The 17,485-nt window shown below is 38.0% G+C and overlaps 2 protein-coding genes across 7 annotated transcripts; one reads left to right on the plus strand and one right to left on the minus strand.

The window, feature by feature from the left end:
- Positions 1–10,943: 10,943 nt before the first annotated feature.
- Positions 10,944–14,149, minus strand: LOC106639804 (uncharacterized). 6 transcript variants are annotated; one of them, XM_089588954.1, is made up of 7 exons: positions 14,106–14,149; positions 13,798–14,005; positions 13,257–13,440; positions 12,763–12,795; positions 12,375–12,520; positions 12,104–12,311; positions 10,944–12,014 (listed from the first exon to the last, which is right to left on the minus strand). In XM_089588954.1, the coding sequence occupies exons 3-7, from the start codon at positions 13,436–13,438 to the stop codon at positions 11,873–11,875; spliced, it is 711 nt and encodes a 236-aa protein (XP_089445080.1). In that variant the 5' UTR covers positions 13,439–13,440; positions 13,798–14,005; positions 14,106–14,149; the 3' UTR covers positions 10,944–11,872. The 6 variants fall into 6 exon arrangements, with proteins under 6 accessions (XP_089445080.1, XP_089445073.1, XP_089445067.1 ...); XM_089588947.1 differs by lacking the exon at positions 12,763–12,795; XM_089588941.1 differs by lacking the exon at positions 12,763–12,795 and having other exon boundaries at positions 10,944–11,761; positions 11,843–12,014; positions 12,104–12,520.
- Positions 14,150–15,170: 1,021 nt separating this feature from the next.
- VhaAC39-1 (V-type proton ATPase subunit VhaAC39-1) lies at positions 15,171–17,089 on the plus strand. Its single transcript, XM_014353544.3, has 6 exons — positions 15,171–15,577; positions 15,652–16,002; positions 16,085–16,242; positions 16,320–16,496; positions 16,569–16,646; positions 16,708–17,089. The coding sequence occupies exons 1-6, from the start codon at positions 15,457–15,459 to the stop codon at positions 16,867–16,869; spliced, it is 1,047 nt and encodes a 348-aa protein (XP_014209030.1). The 5' UTR covers positions 15,171–15,456; the 3' UTR covers positions 16,870–17,089.
- Positions 17,090–17,485: the final 396 nt, after the last annotated feature.

A 17,485-nucleotide genomic window follows, 5' to 3' on the forward strand; every position in this document is an offset into this window, starting at 1 on the left:
GTACAATGTAATATATATGTATATATATATATATATATAAAGTCTGTATGCTTGTAAGTCATGTGTCCCCCGAAATCGGAGCACGTCGGGGGTCACTGCACCGACTGGACGACTGGTGTAAATAGAGTGTCAGAATATATAGGTGATGGGCACAGCCGAGCGGTTCAGCTCAGCTTATATATTATACGCAGTTCGGTCTCATGGTCGCGCGCGCACTGCACAAGCAAAGGCAGAAGCAGCGCAACGATGCCGCTCCGGCTTATCGGTTCGCGTCGCGTGTATCACACGCACACCCGCACGTTGTTCACACTGACGCTGATACACGTACTGATTTCAGCTCGGAGCTGAGGCTACTGTGCTCCTCTCATCTATACCTATATAATGATGATGCTGATGCTGGCGATGATGATGATGATGATGATGCCATCACCGCCGAGGCTGTCGGAGACGCTCGGCCTCTGGCGCACATCCTCGGCTCGAAGCAACGGACCGAAGCAGAAGAAGGCTCGCGAGCACAGATGAGCTTGAGAGTACGCGGAGCGTTATATAGCATCGGAGGAAGAGGTAGAGGAGAGAAAGCGCGGAGGAGGAGGCTGTTTGGGTCGCTATATAACTACGTGTACTCCACGCGTTACGAGCTATACACTTACGCGTGTACGCAAAAAAAAAAACAAAAAAAAAAAACAAAAAAAAAAAAAAAAAAAAAACAGTTTACTACGGATAGCAAAGCCTGAGATAGTAGATTGCGCACTGACAGAGTAGAAGACGACGTGCACGACAGAGCAGCACACGAGAGACGGTGGTAACACTTGGAACAAAAGTTACGTTTGAAACATATTTTGGTGTGCGACGTATGTATAAGTAGTCCGAGATCTTGACTTGAGCGAGTAAAAAATTGTATAGGTGTATATAAGTAAAACGAGAAGAAAAGAAAAAGAAAAAAGACTTGGGAGAGATAAGAGAGAAAGAGAGAGGTAGAGAAAGAAGGAAGAGAACGAGTAAGCCGAGCGAGGTAGAGGAGAAAGAGAGAGAGCGCGCACGCCGGCCGGCCGCTCAGCACGCACTGGGCAGCAAGCAGACTTTATACTCCTCCTCGGCGGGCGGCTCGGTATATCTCTGCGGCTTGGGCTGCTGGGGAGTACCTAAGTGAAGTAGATATGAAGAGCTGCACACACAGCCTTGCTATACGCGCGCGGGCTCGCTCGGCTCGCTTCGGCAAAGCTCGCGCGATCCCCGTCGTTCCCAAGCTATATAGCTGATAATAGAGAGCTTGCTGCCGCGAATCGAGGCTGATGTGCTCGAATCGAGCTATAGAGCTTTCGCGTTTCTCGCGCCGACCAAACGGAGCTTCGGCTCGACTCGGTACTCTCATTGGCTGTGGCTCGATGGGATGCGCGAGAACACGCTCCCATTGTTACTCCTCCTCCTCCTCCTCCCCTCCCCCCCCCCCTTTGGCTCGACGAGAGCTTTTTACCTTGCAAGTCCATAGGTCGCACGGAGCGAGATGCAGCACACCCCCTCCTCCTCCTCCTCCTCCTCCTGCCTTGCACGTACTCTGACGCGCACCCGCGCGCGCCGCGAGATCAATATATCGCAGCTCTATTTTCTCTCTCTTTCCTCCCTCTCTCCCGTTAAGTACCTTATATATACCTTGTACGTACAGCGATGATGACGACGACAGAAGCTCCAACGCTTCAGTATGTATATTTATATAGGGTACACGAGTGACGGTCCCATGGGACGCGCGTTGATGCTTGCCTGCTGGCTTCTAAGCTCCGGCTTTCTTTGATACACCCTGCTCCATCGGTGCATGTGAGTACCATATGCGTATGGGTACAACCCAATACACGTCCCGAGTGTATATATATATATGTAACGTTATGTTCCCTTCGCTCGCTCTCAACTTTGTTATCGTTATTGTTGTTGCTGTACACGACGGCTACCTTGGCTCCGCTCTCCCCCAACCCCTTGCAACGTGCGTGACAAGGAGGAGGTGAGCGTATACCACCCCCGGTATTATACCTATACCTTATACGGTGCTTTTAACTTTTTCTTGCCCTAATTGTAGTAGCAGCAGCGAGCAACCCTTTATACTTGCCTGCCCCGACTGCAGCGCGATCGCAAAAAAAAAAAAAAAAAAAAACAAAGAGCGCCGCGAGCTTTTGCTTGAAAGCTCCGTTTGGTAACATTATACAATAACACGTCGCCGCAAGAAGGTGCTCCATGTGTATAACAAAGAGGCGGGGGGTAATGAAATGGAAAGTAAAATGATGATTGTGCGAATCGTGTACTCAAAAGCTCAACGATTGCGGCAATGGCTTTGGAATTGACAGAATTGAACCCTTGAGAGAGCTATATCGGTGAGCTATCGTTTTGTGAGCTTTCAAATAGAGCAATGATCCAATGGAAACGTTTGTTGTCACATCATTGTGTGTGGAGATGTACGAAATTGACGACAAACCGTACAAAGTTTGAGTTTAATCGTTTTTAAGCTTCAAATTCGGAGTCCAAAGGATACGTATTTTTTGCACGTTTGTTTCGCTGTGCCCGTCGTTGTACTTTCACCCAAGGAATAGGGTGAAAAGGAAAAAAAATCCATCATTTACCCTCCGACGCACTCATATATCGCTCGAGTTTTGTCGTTGCAGGTTGTTGAAGCAATTATACGAGCTACAGAGCACTATATATATTATACTTGTAACGCGTAAGAAGTGCGCGCAAGCTCGAGAGCTCCCCGAATTGTTTGACGCTGTTTTTTTGCGTCGCCCACGGCTGCCTCATACAAAGGCGCGCGTTAATATTTCGATTCAATATTGAAAAGGTATTATTTTCACACGCACTCGAGTCTTATTTATAGTATACGTCAGAATGAGTTGATGGAGGGAGGAGGGTCACGCGTCGAGCAATAACAATAAACTTCAAGAGCAATCGTCGACTGATAAGCAAGTAGATGGCGTATATACCTAACGTTTGTATACGCGACACCTTTGTAATCGCTCATCGCAATTAAATCGTAAAAATCGATCGCTCGACTCGGCAGTATTGGCTGCGATTGGAATGCACGAGCACGATTCTCTTTTTTTTTTTTTTTTTTTTTGCCCTCTAATCTGTACTCTAAAACGAAATTTATACAAGGGGGGAGGGTGGGGGTGTAAAAAATCATCGGAGCCATTATAAATTATCGAAAGCGAGAGGGGGAGAGCCCTTGGCATTTCAAATTAAAAGCCTCGAGAGGGGGCTGGTATCATTTCGAGGGTTCCACTGCACGAGTATACATTTACGTATACGTGTTTCACGGGGCTCGGCGCTATGTGCGTGCATGCACGTGACGCTCTACATAAGATACGATCGATCTCTCCCTCGCCAACCTACCTATACAATATAGCGTACACGTATGGCTGATTCCGATGCCAAAGGCTCGCAAAAGATAAATGTACACGCCAGGACAACGAGCGCTTTTACAGAGACACGCGTTAATATACATACCTATAGGTTTGGGCGCGTATACGTACAGAACACTGATCGCGAATCGCGATACCAACATTTTTATTTCCACGATCGCACGGAATCGGTACACGTTTAGTTTATACATGATGGTTACTCTTCGCGCCGTACTGCTGGAAAGTAATCAGTGGAAAAGCTCAAAACTATACATATCCATACCATACCAGGTAGAAGCAGTTTATGTGTACAATTGTATCGACGTCTCGGATATTTTTCGAAGGTTCATGTGGAATGCACAAATGCAAGATCTAGGCCATGTGCGCTTTTTACCCTGCACCGTCCCTCTTACGTTACACACGTACGTACGTATACGTGAATGACTTGCGTGTGTATATATACATATATTATATTGTATACGTGGACGTGAATGTTACGTGTGACCTATAATTTCGGATGCGGGGCGGCGATAATTCGCTAATCAATTTTAGCGACAATAAGTTTATCGCTTTCAAGGATGGGTGTATATTATGTATAATGTATATACGTAACACGTGACGGTGCCTGTACAACACCACCTGTGCGTCCGTCAATGGAAAAAAAAAATCGAAAAAAAAAGCTGCAGACTTCTTTTTGTTCGTCTTTTCATCGCGTAGTTTCTGGCTGCAGTTGAAATTTATACGCACGCGCGTGTACACACGCGTATAGCTCAAAAAATTGTATAATCCGGCTCGCAAAGTTGCAAAACGCATTTTTACGGCGATCGAAAGGCGAAAAAAATTTTTATGGATACCCAACGATGTCGATTTCTTTGTTTCTTTTTTCTTTTTTTTTCCTACACGTCGCTCACGCGAGATATGGAAAGGAGTCGACGATATATGTCTAGGCGTGCATGCACCTACACAGGTGCGAGCGTTGCATATATATTCTCATGTCTCGACATACGTGCGTGTTTCAAAGGTTTAAAAATAGAAACTTTACAAATTACACCAATCTGAAATGTATTCCAAAGTTATCAGATTTAAATTTGCAAGTAGTATGAAAACTAGAAAATTTCCTCGTTGCTGTTTGTATGTACGGGCACTGTGGTGAGGGAGGGGGATTGCGTTAAACTCGGCGCGCTGAGAGCAAAGCTGTTAAATGGATTCAAATTACCGGAGAGGGGGCGAAATACTTGACTCATTTTGGAGCTCGAGAAGAAATTAAATTTGAAATAAAGAGGGAAAAAAAAAGTAAGACTTGGGCATACGTACGTGTATAAAAATGTACAAATGTTTCGTGCAAGGGTGAAAAGGTGAATTCAATTTTACGTGCATTGCACAACCCTCACGCATCCGCGAAATCGTATAGATTGCCGAATGTCTTTGTCTCAAATATCTGGAGAGACTTGGTATTGTCGAAGATAGATAAAGAACATGCCTGCATACATATATGTAAGCGTATACAATATATTATCTGTCGATAGACTTGAAGTGGACGACGAGGAATTGCGAATTCGAGAGCACCTGCAACGCACACTTGACCTTGTCCAATCCAAGATAAGGGGAGAGGGAACAAGTGACTAGAAAAGAAGATAACTTCCGCTCTCTCTCTCTCTCTTTCGCATACAATGTATATCTGTGTATGCACATCACGTGCTGCTGTTTCATCGTTCTTTCTTGCATTCTTGCATTTTTTTTTTTTTCTTACTCATCGTTCGCCTGTTATACAGCTTTATTACCATATATTTCTGGGGCTCGAGAGCTAACCCGATTTCTAGTCGACATTTTCAGCCAATTTCTCTTTTGCATTTAAATTTGATTGCAAAAAAAGTAAAAGAAGTATATACATTTTAACAACTTTTAATTGGTGGCTGTTGACAGCAAGTTCGCCGAGAGGCTGCGGGAATGTAGGATATCTCCTATAGAGGAGTGTGTGCATATAATATTGTGCTGTCGCGAGGTTTCGTTATAACGAGAGTGCAAAAAAATGGGCTCGAAATCTATTCGATGGACAGAGTTTACGCTTTGTTAAACTAAATCTGGGAAAAGCTCTGGTGCATATATATTTTTTGCGACAAATTTTTTTTAACTAAGCGAATTGAAAGTACCGTAAAACTGTTACCCGAGTCACTTGGCAGCTTTTTTTTCTCTCTTGTGCGCGGAGTGGAGGGGAAAAAAAGGCATTTTCAAATGACATTTCATAGCGACGAATCGAGAAGTGGTACGTAAATAAGGAAACGACTGGAAAAAGAGGAAAACGAGTTTAGCGAACGTTTCTTTCAAGTAAAAATTACTTGCGTACAATATTGTTAATAGAAGAGCGAATTTGCGAACTTGTACGTGAGCGAGGAGTATATTACAACGATGGTTTGCTTTAATATATGTATAAGTAAAAAAAACATACTTTTTCATTGATAAATTTACAGACTGAAATTAATAGGGACACTGGTATATTTTTTTTTTTTTTCTATGCGTCATTGAAATAAAATTAGAATGATCCTGCATGTGAAGTAATTTATATTTATTAAATGAAAAATTTCAATTACATGAAAAGCAGCACCAGTGGAAAGGATTTCTTAAATTTTGTTTCAATGAATTACCCGTTCGCAAGTTTTTGATTGTGTGACACTCACATAAATATTTATTATTACCTAACGAACGACATTTTTTGTGGCTATGCATTGCAAGGTTCTGCGTGAAAATTTTTATTTCCGTGAATTATGCGAGGCCCCTGGTTTTTTCAAAATTAATTAATCAATCTAGGCCAAGGAGTAGACAAAAAACGAAAAGAACGAGGAAAATATTTTTGTGAGAATCTTTTAGTGTGGAGCAATTAAAATTTTGCACTTGAGGCAGAGCTGCTACAATTTTTACCAAAGTACTTTTCTCGGTCGCACACAAACCTTCAAAATTAAATGTTAAAATAGCGGTCAAAAATCTTTTTCATTGAAACTATACGATAAATCGGTCGTAAAATGTTAGCTTCTCACCACACGGACAAAAAATCTTTTTTTTTGCTTTTCCAAGTTTTTTGCCAGCATGTCCATCAGGACAAAATCTTATGGATAAAAAAAAACAATTGTTTTAATATTATGTACTTACAAGTTTTCCTAATCACTCGTAGGTCTGATAAGTAAGCTGTTACACTTTTAAGTGCAACAAAAGATTTTATGCTCAGTTAAAAAAAATGGTATCATATAATATATATAAATGATATATGTATACTTGTTAAGATTTCCATTAAGTATACATATACATATGTGCCATGGCAAGCTATATAAGTCGTTCTTGAACTAAATTATTTTAAGAAACCAGGTTTTCTTTACTTTTGGCGTATGGCATTCATTAGGAAAAAAAAAAAAAAAAAAAAAAAAAAAAAAAAAAAAAAAAAAAAAAAAAAAACAGTAACTAGTATACATTATTCTTCCAGAGACAATTGGGCTACTATTGTTATTTACTATCTCATTCTCAGGTAGCCATACTGATGAGGTGTACAAATGATGTTGCAAAATAGACGCTTCACCAGACTTGAGATGTGCGTATATGTATATACACACTCGTGCAACATCATCTTCTCAGCTGTTTCTCTCAAAATTTTACGCTGGTCAAAATAAAAGTAAGTACTAGGTAGTGCTACAAAATGCATTTTTTCCGCTCTTTCGATTGGTGCAAGCCGTTTTTTGGTACGCATTACCGTTTTCGAAAAAATTTACATGAAAACGCGTTTTTTGCAGTGAACTACGATACTAAAAATTTTTAAACCATTTTTTCCGTAATCATGCGTACTTATTTCGTATGAAATGAAAATATAGAATTATTAACTTTACATAAACGAGAACGAACGAAAATAAAATTTTTAGATGGTAGCTCTTTCGAGGGCGCACGTTGCATGTGAAATCCAATTAATGATGAAAAATCTCTTCGAGTATGGTGCTACTATAGCTTTACACCCACCTACAACTCCAGCTGTTACTTACGTACCCACTATGCACATGTATACATTACCATCGGCACGGTAAGTGAGAAAATATGTCCTCGTCATCTCAAAGCTTCCAAACCATTCCTCGCGCTAATGAGAGTATTCAATATATTATACACACATATATATCAGCGCCCCCGTAAGCCGGCTACTTAAAACTTCCATTACGCACAATTTATACAAATATTTACGTGGCGCCTTTTTTGAGTAATAATACCCAAATTGCGTCTCAAGAGTTGTAAAATGTTGGTAATGTGAGAGTTATGTCTATCTTGGATGGTTAATCTTAATATCTGAAACAGACCAAGCTTTTGGTTTCTCGAAGGCTGCCTATACCTACTGAAGTATTCGTCATTGTACGCTGAAGCACCTTTCAAAGGAGACCGGCAAAGTGTGCATCGTATACGTGTACACTGTCGTTTTACGAATATATTTGTCAGTGTTCATCGGAGTACCCTATAATGTCATTGGCATTATTTGTTTATGATAAATTTATTACATACTGCGGGGAAAAACTTGGAATCAATAACATAGTTTGATAAATGCCAAACAGTCCACTAACTTGTTCCTTACTCATACGCACCAGTAATATCGATTGTTTGGAGTCGAAGCGATAGTCCGTAAAAATAAATAAAAGAAAAAGAAAACACTTACCAGTTTAATAAATAGTCCCGTCAGGCTGATCCCGCCTCGCCGGCAGAGCACTGCCGACGGCACTGCTATGTCGAGTGGAAGTTTTGGTAGAGTCATCGTGATTGTTTAGCCATTCCGTTGCTTTTCCATCCGTTGACGCTAGACGAAAACATATACTATACCATACGATGCATGTGTAATTTTCGCGAGCTCTCGCGGAGGCTGGAAACGTTTTGACCAATAAAGATATAAAAGGCAAAAGCAGCATAGATCTTACGCCCTATAGACCCCGCGAAGAGTATTATTATGAACATCATCCGAGGAGTGCTTAGTTAAACGAAAGAGAAAAAAAAAACAGGTACGTTTTTAAATTTAATTTAAAAACAGGTACTTAGTTAGTTCATTGTATTCCCCAAAGCGTATACCGATAATTTTTAATGGGAGAGCTAAAAAATTATATTAAATGTAATTAAAAGTTGCGTGTTATATTTAGGCTGCATCTAATTCGTCATTAGAAATTAAAATTTACAAAGCATCATTATAAACTGCCGTAAGTGAGCCAAATAATTTAAAATCAATTTTTCATTCACCAAAATACAATCATTATGTCCCAATGCACATGAATGGTAGATCTGCTGTAATAAATTTTACTACATCTGAACAATATAAACTATTCTAAAAAATCCTCGTTGTAGTCTTGGTATAGTAACCTTATTTGCAGAATCAGTAAATTCCATTTCACGTTTAAAAAAAAAAAATGAAATATCAGAGTAGTAGTACTTAATTTTGCCACACTCTCTGCATAAGTTTAGTATAATATACAATATGTACATACAATAGATAATGATGTATATTATAATAGATGGTGATAAGAGTACAGGATCGAGGGTCTGAATTTTTTGTATAGTTAAATGAATTATAAAATGTGGCAGAAGAAAAAAAAAGTTTATCATCATATTTTGCTATTAATAATTTGTTACTTATATAGTTGGAAAGTCGTTAAATGACATACAAATATGAGCCCAGTACAGTGAATAGTCGTCATGAAATGATCTAGAGTATGGCACAGGCGATAGCATTGCGCATTTTAAAACGTGCGTAATTAATAAAAAATAAGTACACATAGATATAGATACGTACCCAAACTAATTCTACGATGGTGAAAAACATGGACGCGGGTGAGACGCCGCCGCCCCGCGCCTCATCATCACAGGAATCGGATCTCTCATTTCTCGATCTCTTGTAAAATTCAAGAACTATTTTTTAAATTGCTTATTTTTCTCCGATGACACTACAGCGTGGTGTTAGTGTTTACAGGGTTCATGGTTCATCATCTCGTCTTTCTGATGAACTTATGAAATTATCAAAACTAAGTATATGTACCTATTACACTACAAGCGGTGTGTTCAAGGATGTAGCAGAAAACTATTCTTTGGTCTCTTTGTAGTGCGTCGAATCGAAAGGGTGAACGACCGATGCCTGATGGGCTGTGGGCGCGAGAGGCGCGAGCGCGGATCGCGGATTAAAAAAAAAAATTCATCTTTACTTTACGCTTACGGTCCTTACGGATATAGACGGTACATATCATATGTATAAACATGCACATGCACACACTTTACGCAGGGTTACATTTTTCTCTCCATGAATTATAAATATGCATAATCTCGGTTATTCATTTTGTCACCACTTAATTCCTCACGCGTTTTTTTCTTTCAGACCAAACTTCCTAATTATTTTCTTGCTTTTCACCATTTCAGACCTCTTAGTTCGCTGCAGCTGTCATATTATATTAGCTGTAAGGAAAACATAACCTATACTTCATTACACTGTGTTCTTTTTTTTGTGTATATTATACCCCTTATATTACACCTGCATATTCGTAGATTTAATTTGTGTGTACCACATTTGATTCGCATATTTAAGTGATAATCTGATCAGATGTTGACACATTAAACTGAATCTCCTTATTAATCTCTTAGGTGCTTTGATTTCCATGTAGACCTTGACTCTTTTCCTTTTCTCCTTCGTGTATTTATATGAAATTTAAAACAAACACCATGTTTTTTTAAGCTAAACTACCGCTCTAAATAAAATAAAACCCAGAGGGTAATGAACACACACTAGTCGCTACTCGGCAGCTTATAATTCTTGTTTTCGCGAAACTTGTTGCTGCTCTGTTATAGACAGTAAAGCACATAGAACATTACTTTTCTGTATAGAAGTTGTTCTGCTGACATGATGATTTGCACTCCGATTTACGTCAGCGTTTAAATGCAGGTCAACATTTACCTATACAACTGTTCGATATTCGCGCCGAAGGACAACGGACTGAAATGAAAGGACCATTGCACTATATATATATGCACTTACATAGGCATATATACATATATGTGAGTGTGTATATGTGCGCGTGTTATCCATCAGGAATTATTTTTTTCTTTTATATAAATAGACCTCAAAATGCATTGACATTTGGTTTGGAACGATGAAGGCAACTGAAATTTAAAAAAAATTGCGACAAAAGGATGCATCAATTGGGTTTTTTCTTACCAAAAATTTGTAGCACACTGATAGAATACAGGTATTAATTGTCAATTTGAGTTTCGAGAGAAAGAAAAAAAAAGTTGCTTACCTTGACCCGATTCTATATACTCATAGTACTATTTGACCCTCAGAGTTGACGCTTTCCACTATACTTGTAAGGTGCAATAATTTCGAGCAGCTGATGCTAAATTCGTGAGCTACCTGACATGCAAAAATTGCTTGGGTCATCTGTGAATGAATTTCTTGTCCACAAACTACATCTTGCAAGTTTATGTATTTGTTTGTTTGCTCTACTTTCGGAGGAAAATAGGAAGTGTCTTTCATAAATGAACAATCAACGTTTCTGCTTTCAATCTGTACAAGTATTTTATATTTTCATTTTTTTACAGCTTACACAATGATAACAGTAACATTAGTTGCTTATTTTCTTCTTTTTTTTTTCGTCATGTTTTTAAACTTTAATTCAATATAAGCTTTAAGTATAAAACTTCCTATACATTTGTCACATGGCAGATCAAATGTAGGACTCAGTCTCCAGAAAGTGGTATGTTTTACCAATGGCTGTGTATCTTGCATACTTTTTGCACCATACTATTTCTTCGGAGAGTAGTCCTTGTTTTAGACAAAAATAATAAAACGAAGAAATTTTTATCACATTAGATTTAGCACAAAATATAAATTTTATTTTTCGTTAGGCATCAAATATAATTTGATGTAGGTGTCACGTGTTGCACAATTGTATAGCACCTAGCAAATGGTGTATTTTTGTGATTCATTTAACAATTTTCAAGAAATCATAGTGTCTATCTTGATTTCGCGAGTTACTTAATGTTTTATCACAGGCTTAAAGTGTAAAATGCCATGCATAATCTAATGATACTTTTACAATATCTCCTAATTAATATATCTATTATCTTGATACCTAAAACTATTTGAGGTCAACCGCAATTGCAAGACATAAAATTTCTACCCCTTTCAAATAATAATTTGTTTTAAAATCTGTGGCATATTAGCTATTTCAAACATTTATAGACACTCAGGCTTGCACTCATCTGTACATGACTTGATTTGCATAAAAATATCCATTTTTTTGCATGGATAAATATGGTACAGACAGATCTTTAAATCAATAATTATTATATATGGCTTTTGTATTGAATCACCAAAACGGTAACGATTTGGACTGTAACGGAAAGTCGAAATTATTCCAATTTCCGTATATTGGCTTCACATTTCCTTAATGTCACTTTTTTTATGTACTTACATCTACCACTTGAGGGATTTTGGCAGCTATTCAAAAGCTGTCATCAAGCATTGAAGAATTTCTACTATCCGGAGAATGCGCGATAGTAAGATAACGTCTTCTCAAAATTTCTTGTAAATCGTTACATGGACTGTTTTCTCGTTTGACTCGGAGTGGCCCACCATTGGGAGATCTGAGGAGTGAAAATTTCAAGAAATGTAATGATTACAAAATGAATAACTTAAGATGAATCACGTTGATATCTGGGGAATGTTTCATTACTTTGCAACTGGTTTCAGTTTAACTTTATTCATGTCTTTCAAAATATCTCCCATGGATTTCTGGCTGTTTAATGGCGGTTTTTTTCGATCATCGTTCATGTGATCTTGAAGGCTTGCTCTTCTGGCAATGTGTGGTGTTGTTGGTGGTGGCAGTGGAGGTGGCGGAGGCGGTGGTCGAACAGAATCGTGACCATTGGACAAACATGGCTCTAAAAATGATTTTTTAACTTTATTTATGAAAACGTAAAATACTAAAAAAAACATGATCTTACGAGAAGCGCTTTGCTTTCCAGTTTTTACTATTGTTGATATCTGTTCTCTTAAATCTTGGAGTTCTTGCTCCAAAGCGAGTAAACGTACTTCTGATCCAAAATTTATAGGTTCTAACAAATCTGGCTTGTTTTGAGACAGTCCGTTACTAAATTGTTAATTATTGATCATTATTATTTATTGTGTGCACAAAAACGTAACTACGTTCAACATACAATAAATTAGCAGATTGTACATATTAGTTACAGAAGGTAGCAACAAGCAATTCAAAAATTATGTAATACAACCTAAGAAGTATCAAGCATGTTTGATAAAATGAAAACCGTTTGATTTAAATCAAAAGTTCTAGCTTTTTAAATGAAAGCTGGATAATTCATGTTTACATATTACTTTAACTTTCTTAACTTTATTAATGAATTGCTCCTGAGTTGATACCTTAGAGAATATATACATGGAGGAAGCATTGTATGCTCCTACCGCGAGACGAGATGAGAGAGACAAAAGACAAATAGCAGTACAACCTTTCTCTCTCTTACACGCCTCTGATTGGTTGGCCCCCTTCCATATATATAGGTATAGTCGTATGCACGAGTGGCAGTCGTGGGGGAACAGAGTAGATACTATACTTATATATACGGAGGGGCCAACCAATCAGAGGCGTGTAAGAGAGAGAAAGGTTGTACTGCTATTTGTCTTTTGTCTCTCTCATCTCGTCTCGCGGTAGGAGCATACAATGCTTCCTCCATGTATATATTCTCTAAGGTTGATACAGTGAGATACTTCTTTAATAGGAAAACAAAAATTTGTTTTATTCTTTTCTTTCCAAAAATAATCAATGTATTAAAAATAATTTTATTTCTTTCATTAACAAAATAATAACTCACCTTCCAATGCTCAGACCATTAGAACTACTGAAGTCTTGGGTATCTGGATCAATCATAGAATTGGTCATCGAATGAAGTGGCGTAACACTGACGTAAACCTTTGGTGGTGGCTTTAAGGGCAAAACAGAGCCAATCCTACGTACGATACTTCTTCTCCTGCCATATGTTATAGGCTCATCCATTTCTAAAAATGTAAAATAAGTAATCCAAAACAACAATTCATGCGGTTGAGGTTATAGTGCACACAATATACACGCACATCTGCGCTCTTTGAATAGTTGTTAATCGACGAATGAGTGTCAATTATACGGACCAACAGTGCAGAACAAGAGATATAAAGTGGGCCATAGGGTAACTTTGTTATATTTTTAAGCGAAACGTGTTAATGCTCTCGTTATTGCGTCAGCGCGCGCGCTTTTTCTAATAGAAAGGCACCATCAACGAGTTGACGAGATCTAGGGCTTGCAATTCGTGCCAAGTGCCCTTCTAAAATGTGCTAATTTGTAAACTCGAGTATTAAAATAATACAATGCTCATTTACCTTATTGTTCTTTTATTCCAGAAAGTAAGCCCTCAAGGCCCAAAGAATTGCTTGTTTGTTAGTCGATGTTCGCTCTTGAGTACTTTTCTACTTAAATGTATGAGCTCTATTTAATCTATAGACTTGAGCCTTGAGAGCGATGTGTTTGACATTTCACGCCATCATCGCTACGTCTCTCTTTAATCTTGTTAATTCCAATCAGCTAGAACTAGATAGTAAGTATATATAAGAATAAATTAGACGATTGTGACGCGATTAGTAGGCACATACATTGCTGATTTGCTACGTAAATATATTATCCTACTTACAGGCTGTATTCCGCAAATGCTGCCAGCAGTTAAGTCAAGTTACGTTTACGTAGTCGTGGTACTCGTGGTTCGTGGTAACGCAGGTAACGCTGCATGATCGGGCGGCGCTAGCGTCAAACTGTACTGTAGAATATCTATACTTTTGGAGGTCGATTTCCAGGTAAAGATAAATTTTATACTTGCCGCAAATAATATAAACAGCGTTAACTTTATATTTTATGTATACATAATTATTTGCGGCTGGTTTATAATTAATTACATGGCTCTGCTGTAAGTAGTAATAATTATTTGGATCAGCGCCATCTAGCGTTGCGAATTTCTGAACTAAAAAGTGGCCCTAAACTTTTCAGCCAGAGCTTTAGCGCTTAGAGCCATTTAGTAAATTATAAACCAGCCGCAACTTATTTCGTAGCTATAAAATAAAAAAATAACGATACGTGTGTTTTTGGCGGCAAGTTAACAATCTATCTTTTACTCGAAAATTCATCTTCAAAAGTATAAATACATATGAGATCAATTTTTTGGTAGAAAATAGATTGTTAACTTGCCGCTAAAAACACACGTATCGTTATTTTTTTGTTGTATAGCTATAAGATGAGTTGCGGCTGGTTTATAATTGACTAAATGGCTCTAAGCGCTAAAGCTCTGGCTGAAAAGTTTAGGGCCACTTTTTATCTCAGAAATCCGCAACGCTAGATGGCGCTGATTCAAATAACTATTACTACTTACAGTAAAGCCATGTAATTGATTATAAACCAGCCGCAAATAATTCTGTTTACATAAAATAAAAAGTTGAAGCTGCTCGTATTATTTGCGGCAAGTACACAATTTATCTTTTATCTGAAAATCAACCTCCAAAGTATAGAATTTAGAATAGATATTCGACATTTTTACTGTAATTCTACTTCTACAACAGTTTGACGCTAGCGCCGCCCGACAATGCGGCGTTACCACGACCTACGTAGCAGTAGTCAGTACTGGCAGCATTTGCGGAATGCAGTCAATTATATATAGGTATTGTTGTGTGCAGGAGATATCTTTAGTGAGTGCGTGAAAATAGGCGAAAGTGGCGAAACAAAAATCGGAGTGTCGAGAGTCGAAGTTCGAGAGAATCGAGAGTGGATGAAAAATTTTTAAAAGTTGGCTTAGTAGACTAGTTCAGAGAGGCGAGCCGTAAGTCATATGATCGACACACTCCTGACTTGACTGCTATTATAGCCATCAAAAGTAAACGCATCAGAAAAATTTGGGCTAGCCGCTTGCCGAAGACGTTTCTTTTGCATCCGAGGTGGCTTAGCTCCGTACGGGTGCGTGTGTGTATTTTTAACAAAGGCCCAGCCAGTGTCTCGAGATGAAGGGCTGCATGTTCAATATCGACGGTGGCTACCTAGAGGCCCTGTGTCGTGGCTTCAAGTGTGGCATCCTCCAACAGAGTGATTATCTCAATCTTGTCCAGTGCGAGACTCTCGAGGGTACTTACTTCCGAACCCTTTTTATCCTGGTTATTTGTGTGCCTGTCATGTATGTGTTTTTCTTAAATTTACAGATTTGAAGCTACATTTGGCTGGCACTGATTATGGCAGTTTTTTGGCTAACGAGCCCTCACCACTGTCAGTCAGTGTGATTGATGATAAGCTGAGGGAAAAGCTGGTTGTTGAGTTCCAGCACATGAGAAATCACTCCGTGGAGCCGCTCTCGCAGTTTCTAGACTTTATTACCTACAGCTACATGATTGACAATATTATTCTGCTAATTACCGGAACGTTGCATCAACGTCCTATATCTGAACTGATTCCCAAGTGTCATCCTCTCGGCAGTTTCGAACAGATGGAAGCTATTCATGTTGCAGCTACACCTGCTGAATTGTACAATGCTGTTTTGGTAGATACACCATTAGGTATGAAACTTCATTGTCAAAGTACAGGAGGCAAGATTATGATGATTACTTATGCATAATTATGTTTTTGTGCACTTTTTAGCCCCTTTCTTTGTTGACTGTATTTCTGAACAAGATTTAGACGAAATGAATATTGAGATCATCAGAAACACACTGTACAAAGCTTATTTGGAAGCTTTTTACAACTTCTGCAAGGAAATTGGTGGTACAACTGCCGATACTATGTGTGAAATTTTAGCTGTAAGTTTTTGAAAATGTCAACTTTCAATGGATGCTTCAGGGACAAAAAATTTTACACATTTTCTCAAAAATCGTAGTTTGAAGCTGACAGGAGAGCCATCATTATCACTATAAACTCCTTTGGAACAGAATTAGGAAAAGATGATAGAGCAAAGTTGTATCCACGATGTGGACGTCTAAATCCTGATGGCCTCGCAGCTTTGGCTAGAGCTGATGATTATGAACAAGTTAAAGCTGTTGCAGAATATTACGCGGTAAATCATACTTGTTTATTAATTAAGTTTACACTCAAGTTTTTTTACTGATCAGTGCAATTCAAACTATAGGAATATGCAGCTCTGTTTGATGGGGCTGGAAATAATCCAGGAGATAAAACATTGGAGGACAAATTCTTTGAACGTGAAGTAAGATTTAGAATTTCTCAATTTAAAAATGAAATTATTTCAATACACGTTTTTCTTTCAGGTTCGTCTTAATGTTAACGCTTTTCTCCAGCAATTTCATTATGGCGTATTTTACAGTTACTTGAAACTCAAAGAACAAGAATGTCGAAACATTGTTTGGATATCAGAATGTGTGGCTCAAAAACATCGCGCTAAAATTGACAATTACATCCCAATTTTTTAAATTGCTCTTTGTTTTTTCTTTTTTTTTTATTCCACCACATCATATGAATCGTTAGGCTTTTCAATATGTACTAAATACTGAATGAAACTATGAAGATAAACCGGTGGTCACGTGTTTGGACAACCTTCAATCAAGTTTATTGGGAAAAAGATTTGTTTGTTATGTATATCATAAATATCATTTCACATTTTGAAATACAAGTAATATAGTATGTACATAATGTATTTGATTGTTTTCAAAATTAGATCATTATCGAAACTCGACAAGTATTATGTTTTAATTGTTAATTTAATATATATGTATAAATTTACAAAAATGTACCACGATGGATAATTGCATTCCATGTCATGACAGTGACAAAGTTATACGTGTACATTTCTATAGTTACATGATGTAAAGTGATGAAAATATATTATTGTGAATATTAAAAAAACGTTTTATTATTTATCAAGATAATTGATGCTAACGATCAAATACAAAAATACCAGCAGTTTCAACAATTGCTATTTGATACATTATAAGTAATTTAAATTGTATTGCTTATTAACTAGTAGTCAATATTATTTGTGTGTGAAATAATGTCACTAGTAATATTTACCATTGCCGTGTACATTCA

Source organism: Copidosoma floridanum, unplaced genomic scaffold (assembly GCF_036245765.1).
Source record: "Copidosoma floridanum isolate Cflo_tuat_1 unplaced genomic scaffold, Cflo_Japanese_pri ptg000001l, whole genome shotgun sequence".
Lineage (NCBI taxonomy): Eukaryota > Metazoa > Arthropoda > Insecta > Hymenoptera > Encyrtidae > Copidosoma > Copidosoma floridanum.

Excerpts from the sequence above, each read along its gene's own strand:
- LOC106639804 (XM_089588941.1), bottom strand. The coding sequence starts at position 13,438 with ATGGATGAGCCTATAACATATGGCAGGAGAAGAAGTATCGTACGTAGG. Across the intron at positions 12,521-13,256 it reads AATGGTCTGAGCATTGGAAG|TAACGGACTGTCTCAAAACA; the intron begins GTGAGTTATTAT and ends TTAACAATTTAG. Across the intron at positions 12,015-12,103 it reads AAACTGAAACCAGTTGCAAA|ATCTCCCAATGGTGGGCCAC; the intron begins GTAATGAAACAT and ends TTCACTCCTCAG.
- VhaAC39-1 (XM_014353544.3), top strand. The coding sequence starts at position 15,457 with ATGAAGGGCTGCATGTTCAATATCGACGGTGGCTACCTAGAGGCCCTG. Across the intron at positions 15,578-15,651 it reads CCAGTGCGAGACTCTCGAGG|ATTTGAAGCTACATTTGGCT; the intron begins GTACTTACTTCC and ends TTAAATTTACAG. Across the intron at positions 16,497-16,568 it reads CTGTTGCAGAATATTACGCG|GAATATGCAGCTCTGTTTGA; the intron begins GTAAATCATACT and ends TTCAAACTATAG.